Source organism: Pantherophis guttatus, chromosome 2, assembly GCF_059756535.1.
Source record: "Pantherophis guttatus breed Tessera chromosome 2, ASM5975653v1, whole genome shotgun sequence".
NCBI lineage: Eukaryota > Metazoa > Chordata > Lepidosauria > Squamata > Colubridae > Pantherophis > Pantherophis guttatus.
Genome location: NC_142064.1, coordinates 1,003,835 through 1,013,026, shown reverse-complemented (window position 1 = coordinate 1,013,026; position 9,192 = coordinate 1,003,835). Strand labels below are relative to the sequence as shown.

At 51.3% G+C, this 9,192-nt stretch overlaps 1 protein-coding gene across 1 annotated transcript; it reads left to right on the top strand.

Moving 5' to 3' along the window:
- Nucleotides 1–283: 283 nt before the first annotated feature.
- Nucleotides 284–8,563, top strand: LOC117679746 (uncharacterized). Its single transcript, XM_087883741.1, has 7 exons — nucleotides 284–373; nucleotides 2,181–2,236; nucleotides 3,665–3,731; nucleotides 5,842–6,019; nucleotides 6,964–7,060; nucleotides 7,166–7,249; nucleotides 8,451–8,563. The coding sequence occupies exons 2-7, from the start codon at nucleotides 2,200–2,202 to the stop codon at nucleotides 8,561–8,563; spliced, it is 576 nt and encodes a 191-aa protein (XP_087739867.1). The 5' UTR covers nucleotides 284–373; nucleotides 2,181–2,199.
- The last annotated feature ends 629 nt before the right edge of the window (nucleotides 8,564–9,192 follow it).

Here is a 9,192-nt window from a genome sequence, read left to right as displayed (position 1 = left end):
TGTTGTGCCTTTTTCTCCAAAATATTCATGGTAGCCTTTGCCTGCCAAAAGGGAAGGAGGGCATTGATGTCCCAACCTATCTGAAGATCAAGAGATGCCTTCAAGATTCCCTCCAAAGTGGTGTTTTCCAGATTCTTCCAAGTGATTGAGCAACTTCTGCTAGCAACACACCTGCAAGAGCCAGGAGACCAAGGGACCTTTGGCTGACACCTGCCAGTTCCATGATGTCCTCCCTCCCTTGTGACCTCATCACTCAGCCTTGACATCCCCGCCTAGCAACCAGGAAGTAACAGCTACTCCAAGGAAGAAGTAGGAAGCAGGACGCAGGCTCAGGTGGACCTCAGCCAGATATAGCAGGGTCCTTTCCCTTGAGGTGGGTCTGGGGTAGCCCGGGGGAAGAGACTGCTGGAGGAGGCCTCCTGTCCCTCAGCCAGGAGTAGCATTACTTCATCCATCCAGGTTTGGCCACCATATGGTTTGTCTATAATGTTCACAAGCTACCCAACCCAGATTGGAGCTCTGGTTTGTGGGGGGTGGGGGTAGAAAGGGAAGGGGCTGAAGGCAGGGTCAGAAGTGAACCATGGTTGCTCGGAGAGGTACCCTGAAGCCAGTTGGCTGATGCTGGCAACCCAAAACAAATAGAACTTCACAAATCAATAGGAACATGAAGGACAGCAAAGGGAAGGCGCTCTGGTGAGAGGAACTTCTAATGTGAATTCCTACCCACCCCCATTTTAAATGCTGGTGGCCACTATGGCCAGTGGTGTGAGCTGGAGATTGTATCTCGGAGGAGGAGGAGGAGAAGCTTGTGGAGAAGTTGGGAAATGGGTGGTGTGGATAAGTGTTCACCCAATTTTCACAGAAGCGTGGAAGGAGGTGCGCCAATACTTCCCAAAACTTTTAGGAGGGGAAGGGGCCCAACGCAGCTGGCCCTGGGTCCTCCTCTGAGGCCTCCCAGATGCTTCTGAGATGGTCTACCTGTGTGGTCCAGCCCTGAGAAACGTTCTCCCGCACTGCCCTCTGCTGGTGCCACACCAGAGGCGGCTCTTCTTTCGCTCTCTCTCTCTCTCTCTGCCTCTCTGTCCTCCGCATCCCTTTAAAACGGAACCAAAATCATTTAGGTTTAGGAAGAGTTGAACATGCAAATCACAGGGCTCCCACAAAGAGCTCCATGGCTGGATGACAAGCCAAGAACTCACAATTAGCGCTTGACATCACAATGCTGCTGGGAAGATTAAGGAGACACAATGTTGGCTACGGAAACGGCTGCGAGAGTCCTGGTGTTAAGAAAAGGGGAACTGACAGGCTGCAGGTTTTTCATGGTGGATGCTGGCCAAGTTGCCTCTTAATTAATGGCTCTGACCCGCCTTTCTCTCCTGCTTTTTCTAATTGTTTGCTCTTGGGATGAGGCTGTTTTACTCAGGTTTTTAATTCCTGTCATTTAATACGCCGGCTTATGAGCCTTCGGAAGGATGAGAATAAATCACCCCCTCTAGCGGTTAGCGGAACGGGAGCCAAAACAGAGAAACGAGGGAAGGATTCTCAAATAAAAGCATTTTAGAAAACACTGTGCATAACACAGATATGTGCACAGAGCCAGAGAGTCTAGTGGAGATGTGAAGGAGCCCTGCGGCATTGACCGCCAGTTGAAAATAACAATGTGAAAGAAGGAAGGAAGGAAGGAAGGAAGGAAGGAAGGAAGGAAGGAAGGGAGGAAGGGAGGGAGGGAGGGAATCGGAGAGAGAGGGAGGGAGGAGGGAGGGAGGGAGGGGATGGGAGGGAGATGCAAGGGAGGGGAGAGGAAGGGAGGGAAGGAAGGAAGGAAGGAAAGAAGGAAAGAAGGAAGGAAGGAGGGAGGGAGGGAGGGAGGAAGGGAGGGAGGGGATGGGAGGGAGATGCAAGGGAGGGGGAGAGGAAGGAAGGAAGGAAGGTCTTCCACTTTTTCTGATGAAATAAAAGCCCAGAGGAAATTTGCCCCTGCATAAAACGTGGGGTGGGAGCCGCCCAGATTGTGAGAGGCTTCAACATTAGGGATTGTGGGGGAGGACCTATGGAGCCACCCACCCACCCCAGATGCCTGGGCCAGGGTGCAGGCCCTTCCTGGGCCCCTGAGAGCCAGACCCAGCCTCCCCCTGCCCCTTCAGCCACAGGTTCATCCGGCTTCTCTCTCTCCTTCCCAGCCTTTCAGCCGCCAAGGCCATGGACAGCAGAGGCTCCGTCTCCTCAAATCTCCAAGGTAAGAACTGCACCCGCCCAGGCTGCTCCCTGGGATGAAGGGCAAAGGGGTCAGTGGGGGAGAAGGCAGCTGGTCTGGAGCCCAGGCAGGCATGGCCTCTTGGCCTCCTTTAGGGCAACTGCCAAGGGATGATCGGAACTGGGCCTGGCTGGTCTAGTGAAGAGAAGGGCCGGGGGAGACAGGAGAGCATCTTCCAATATCTGAGGGGCTGCCTGCCACAGAGAGGAGGAGGGGGGTCAAGCTGTTTTCCAAAGCACCCAAAGGCCAGAAGGAATAATGGATGGAAACTGAACCAGGAGAGATTCAACCTGGAAATAAGGAGGAATTTCCTGACAGGGAGAACGAACAATCAACAGAAGTTGCCTTCAGAGGTTCTGGGAGCTTCATCACTGGAGGCTTTCAAGAAGAGACTGCCAGAAATACTGCAGGGTCTCCTGCTTGGGCGGGGGGGTTGGGCTAGATGACCTCCAAGGTCCCTTCCAACTGTTAATCTGTTAGGAATACTTGGGGGCTCAGCCAGGCATGGATAGCCCCTCCTCTCTGCTGCTCCTGACTGGGAGAATCAACCTTCTGTGGATGGGGCAGAGCTGGCTCAGTGCCAGAGAGCAGCCACGGGCACCAACAGTGCCACCTCCGGGCAATGCAGGGCAGCTCAGCCGTTCGTGGCAAGGCCAGAATTGGGGAAGGTCCTGGGGCAGCAGCCAGACCTGGTCCAGGAGGAGAATGGGAGAAAATAGCCACAGAGCCCCTTGCAGGGTGGGCAGCCATCAGAGAGAGGGGGGGGGGAATGTTTATTCACCAAGAGTTTCTCTTCTGGGCTCTTCTTCATTTGGGATCGAGCAGCCTCTACCTTTGACTGAACTACAGGGAGTCCTCGACTTACAACAGTTCATTTAGTGACCATTCAAAGTTACAACGGCACTGAAAAAAGTGACTTATAACCATTTTTCACACTTATGACCATGGCAGCATCCCTGTGGTCACGTGATCAAAACTCAGACGCTTGGCCACTGACTCATATTTATGACGGTCGCAGTGCCCTGGAGTCCTGTGATCCCCTTTTGCGACCTTCTGACAAGCAAAGTCAATGGGGAAGCCAGACTCGCTTAATGGCCGTGTTCCTAACTTGACCACTGCAGTGATTCACTTAACAGCTCTGGCTGGAAAGGTTGTTAAACAGGGCAAAATTCACAACACCTCTCTCGCTTAGCAACAGAAGTTTTGGATTCCATTGTGGACGTAAGTCAAGGACTACCTGTAATGAATGAATCAGTCAGTCAGTCAAACGGGGAATCTCTTCTAATGTCATTCTCCTTCCACAGGGTGGGTGGCCTGCTCTTGGGGAGCTGCATCCCCAGCCCCCCAACTCTTATCTCCCCCCCCAAGCCCTCAGAGCCGCCAGTCTCACTCTCCCCACTTCTCTTTCAGTAGAGCCTCGATGTTCCATGAGTGACCACGTCAACTATGGCGATGAGGAGCTGGATGAGGAGACCCTGTAAGTGTCTCCCCTCGCAAGAGGGGCTCTTGGCTGCAGGGGGAAAGGCAGGGCCGTCCCAGCAGTCAGCTAAGGGGGGATGGGCTCTCCAAGGCCAGCCAGCTGTGGGGGATCTGGAGGCTGCTGCAGCCATGGATCCCCGTGAGATGCTTGGAGGCCGTCATCTGCCCCTTCTTCCTGGGGACAGCAAGCAAAGTTTTTCTCCCAGGTCTCATCTATGGAGATGCTCCATCATCCAGGTCATGGTTGTCCTAAGGATGCTTTTCCAAAAGGCAGCTGGGCTTTTTTCTTTTTTTTCCTTGAAAATGTTTCGCTTCTCTTCAGAACTGAAGAAGCTTCTTGGATGAGAAGCAAAACGTCTTCAAAGAAGAAAATCAAGGATGTCCAGCTGCCTTTGGAAAAGCACCTTTGGGTCTTCCAGGTCTACCTTCAGTTATCTTTCTCCTGACCTTGTGAGGTAGATTAGGCTGAGCCAGAGTGACTGGGCCCCTTACGGGAATCATGGCCAGCAGGGACCCCCCCCCTCCCAACTGCCACCGAGGGCTGGCCCTGCTCCATGGGACTGGCCGTGCCTCAGAGCACCTGGCTAGGTGGTTTGTTTCAGGCGTTCCTTTGAAGGACAATTTCATCCTGCCTATTCAGAGCATATATCGCATCTCTTTCAGCCACCTTAAGAGCCTCCTGTATTGCAAGTGGCACAGGGGTGAAATCCAGCAGGTTCTGACAGGTTCTGGAGAACCGGCAGCAGAAATTTTGAGTAGTTCGGAGAACTGGCAAATACCACCTCTGGCTGGCCCCAGGAGTGGGGAGGGAATGGGGATTTTGGCAATATCCTTCCCCCGGAGTGGGGAGGGAATGGGGATTTTGCAGTATCCTTCCCCTGCCATGCCTACCAAACCACGCCCCCAGAACTGGTAGGGGAAAAAAGTTGGATTTCAACTCTGAAGTAGCATCTTGCCTGGGTTCCCCATCCTGGAATAAAAACGGATTCACTGTTGGAAGAATACAGAATCTTCTTAAACATAATCCTAGTGAAATGCTTTACAGAGAAATATATTCTAGAAAGAAACATTAACAATCTTTCACGCAATGTCCAACGTCAGAGAGCCGGTCGGTGCAGGCAAGCTGAGAGGGAGCCAGTGGAGCTTCCTTGGTCCAGCGTTGTAGGTCCTTCAGCGGCCAACCAGATGGATCCAGGAAGTTCACCAATCTGGACAGGTGGGCCCTCTCCTCCTTCTGCTCAGCACAGCCACAGTCAGAAGAACTGTCATCATTATGTCCCAAAGGCGATTCTTTTTCCAAGTGGCAACTGGACTTTCTGGGTTTTCTTTGAAGACGTTTCACTTCTCATAACAGAGCTGAAGAAGCTTCTTGGATGAGAAGTGAAATGTCTTCAAAGAAAAGAAATAAACCATATGAAGAACTGCTGCAGGTTTTGGGTTTGGCTAGTCTAAAGTAGAGAAGAATTAGGAGTGACATGATAGCAGCCTTCCAGGATTTGAGGGGCTGCCACAAAGAAGAGGGGGTCAAATTATTCTCCAAAGCACCGGAGGGCAGGACAAGAAGCAACAGGTGGAAGCCAATCCAGGAGAGAAGCAACCTGGAATTAAGGAGAAACTTCCTTAATGTGAGGACAATTCACCAGTGGAACGACTTCCCTCCAGAGGTTTTGGGATTCCTTCACCACTGGAGGTTTTTAAGAAGAGACTAGACAGTCATTTCTTTGAAATGGTATAGGTTCTCCTGCTTGAGCAAGGGGCTGGACTAGAAGATCTCCAAGGTCCCCTCCAGCTCTATTCTGTTCTAAAAACCAGAAAGTCCAGTTGCCTCTTGAAAAAGCAGAGGGGACCACGATCACCTGGATGATTGAGAATCTCCATAGACTGACATCGTTATGCTGCCTCCATGTGCCCCAGGGTAGGGGGTCTGCCCTGCAAGTGTCCAGAGCAGACCCACTTTGGGTCAGGGTCAGTGGTGGGGACCGAAGGAGAGGAGGGCCTCTGCCCAGCAGCTCTGGACCTTCCCTGGGCCTTCCTTCGGCCCTTGCAGGATCTGCTGCTGAGCTGGGATACCTGCCACCCAGGACCTTCTCCTGATGTTCCGATTCCAGGAATTTCATTTCTGCTTTGTATACTGCCTTGGGGCCCCTCTTGCCCGAAGTCACCAAGCTCCAGGGCCACCAGGACCCTCCCGCCCACCTGATGGTTGACATGAAGACCAAACTGAGGGAGCTGGGCTCAAGCGTCTCAGATGCCCGGAAGCGGCTGCTGAAGTACAACATCTACCTGGTGAGCCTTGGGGACAGACCTTCAGCCTTCCTACCTCAGCCAGAACGTCCCAGCGAAGGGCAAGATGGCGTATGCCAGGCCGGGCCAGGAGGCTGAGGGAGCTGGCGTGGTTGCAGGAATTAAGGCTGGCAGGCCACAGGAACTGAGGGGAGATGGGGCAAGGAGGTCACATCCCTAATTCTATCCCAGGATCCAATTCAGGTAGTCCTCGATTTACGATCACAATTGAGTCCAGTTACTGTTGCTAAGTGAGACATTTGTTAAGGGAGTTTTGTCCCATTTTATGACCTTTCTTGCCACAGTTCTTAATTGTATCACTGTAATTGTTAAATTAGTGGAGTTGTGTGGTGGCCTAGAGGTGGAGCTCTCGCCTCACAATCAGGAGGCTGTGAGTTTGATCCTAGGGAGAGGCAAATATTTCTCTCTCTGGGCACAATGAAAATGTATCTGCTAAACAAAACTCTGCATTGGTGACAGGAAGGGCATCTGGCCATTAAAACAGTCTGCTAGCTCCATTCAGTTGCCCAACTCCACCACGCAAGGGATTATGGGGTCGTTAAAATAAGGTAATGAATTGTTAAGTTAGTTAACTGAATCTGGCTTCCCCATTGCCTTTGATTGTCAGACAGTCACAAAAGGGGATCAGGTGACCCCGGGACACTGCAACCGTCATAAATATGAGTCAGTTGCCACTGAATGTAAATCATGTGACTGTGGGGATTCCGCAGTGGTGGTAAGTTTGAAAAAATGGTAATGGGTCACTTTTTTCAGTGCCGTTGTAACTTCAAATGGTCACTAAATGAATTGTTGTAAGTTGAAGACTACCTGTAGTTCCTCCTCCATTACTGCCACTGGCCCAACTTGGCCCTGAAAGGGGGTCAGGGGTCTCTTTGGTCCCCCCCTCACTCCCAAGATTGCTAAGCCCCTTTCATTCCCTCCCTTAGAAGAAGAAGCTGGCCAGAGCCATGCAGGAGAGGAAGGCCGTTCGGGAGCAGCAGCTGAGGCAACAAGGAGCCAGCGAGCAGGTAGAAGCTCCTGGCGGTTGCCCCCTCCAGGGAGGAGACTAGAAGCCCCTCCCCCCACTCCTGCAAGGGTGGATTCCCCCTGCCCAGCGGCAATCCCCTCACGCCCTCCTTCCCTCCCCAGGTCAACACAACGCGTGTGCCAAGTATGGCCAGGCCAGAGATGGCTCCGGGGAAGTCCAGGCTGGGCACCGAGAAGAACATTCTGGTAAGTGGAGGAAGTTCATAAGAGCAGATCTCAGCCTCCTCCCTAGGGAGATCTTCCATTTCATTTTGGTTTGTTTTCTGATTCCTCCTTGAGAGGCTCAGAGCGAAATGCCCCAAAGGGGGCAACGATTGTCAGGAGCAGGAAATCAGGGACCAAGGCTGTTCACATGAGGACAAGCCAGGTTAGCCCTCTATGAGGATCTGGACTACTTAATGAGCAAGGCAAATTGGTGGTAGATAAGAGTCAACGCAACTCAAGGAGGGCTGCGCTTAGATCTCTTATGGGCGCAAGGGGACCCAAGACTGATGACGTGCTTGACCCCTCCCTCTCTCGGGTTCAGCCTGGTCATCTACAGTGATATTCCATGTGCTGTAAGAAGGGAGTTAGCTGCCATGCAGTTGGGGGCTGGATGGACAGCTGCCCTCCAAAGCCAGAAGGGAGAAAGGAAACAAGAGAGCTGGCATTTGGGGAGGGGGCGTCTTGCATGCAGCTGGTGAGCGAGACTGTCCACCCTTTGTGAACTGCAGCATCCTGGAACCCAGGAATCCAAATTCCAGCATCCCTGATATATGGCTGTTTAGCTGCCTCCTAAATGCATCCAATAAAGGGAAACACAAACCAGACATACACACACACACAAACCAGGTGATTGGTTCTTCTTTCCAGGGGGCTCCAAATCTGGTAACATTCAGGTGGAGTCTGACTTCTATCAGTCTGTCCCCTGGAACAAGGCAAAACCCATCCTGACCTTATTCCATGCAACATCACTTTGAACAGGGTTATTGTCAGGCCTGCCACAGTCTGATCCCTTAGGAAAGAAAGACCCTCGACTCCATTTGGTTGAAGTGGTAGGTTGTTTTCCTAAAAGATGTTGGTTGCACTAGAGTCAGGCTAGAACTAAATTTCCCGCACTCAAAAGTTACAGAAACTTTCCCTGCATCCAAGCCCTCCCCACCCCCCCCCATGACCCGTCTGTCTACAGCCAATAAGAGTCCGCTTAGGTGTTTTGAGAACAGTGAGATGTTTAGGGTAATTCACATTCTTTCTCAGGGTGCATGGCCTTGGGTACTGGCACAAACCGCTTCTGACCTCTCCTGCTATTCATCAAGTTGTCATTCCCCCTCCCAATTTTCCATCACGTACACAAGCAGGTTGGTTGACCGTTTGTTTCCCCTCCTCATGTCCCCCTCTTCCCTCCTAGTCTTTGATGGCAAGATGCCAGCAAGGCGCCAAGACGAAGATGGCAGACCTGAGAGTTGTCCTACCCATTCAGTGGTCCTCGGCTCCTTCATGCAGCTTAGTTCCTATTCCTGATTTCCACTTCTGCCTTTCTCTGCACCTGCTTGAATTTCCCTCCTGTCCTTTATGCCCAGAAAAAGACATGGGGCTCAAGGCGGGGTCTGACCAAGGTGGAGATCAGCAGAACATTTCCTTCCCACAATTTAGATATTGTATCTTTACTGTAGTTGCATTTGCCTTCTTTGCTGTGGCTCTTATTCAGTTGGACAATCACTGTTATTCTGAGAACGGTTAGAAGCTACCAAGCCTGATGGTTCCGTCCCATGTTATGTATTTCATCCCTGTGTCCTTGAGTGCCTAATTTGCCTTTTCTTTTATACAATTTCATTTTTTTTACACTCTGCCTATTTCTCTACCAATATGGTTTTGATTCTTTTTAATTTAATTTCTCTATCTCTGGAGTTATCTCAACTCACTTTGTATCTTCTGGCAAATCAATATTCCTTCTTTGCATGTCATTATTCAAACCCAAAAAAGAAGAATACCAAAGCGAAGTGACCCCCCCCCCTTGATGGATCTCTCCCGTTTGATGGAGGACCGCTAAGGAACTTCCTCACATTCATTCTCCCAGCGAGGATTTCAGGCCAGCTGTGTTTTTATTCAGCTGTCATGTCATCCATCCCACACTTACCTAGCTTTGGAAA

What these genes read in the sequence shown, in the direction of transcription:
- LOC117679746 (XM_087883741.1), top strand. Translation starts at nt 2,200, where the DNA reads ATGGACAGCAGAGGCTCCGTCTCCTCAAATCTCCAAG. An exon ending in TGAAGTACAACATCTACCTG is followed by an intron (nt 6,020 to 6,963) that starts GTGAGCCTTGGG and finishes TCCCTCCCTTAG; the next exon opens with AAGAAGAAGCTGGCCAGAGC. An exon ending in GCACCGAGAAGAACATTCTG is followed by an intron (nt 7,250 to 8,450) that starts GTAAGTGGAGGA and finishes CTTCCCTCCTAG; the next exon opens with TCTTTGATGGCAAGATGCCA.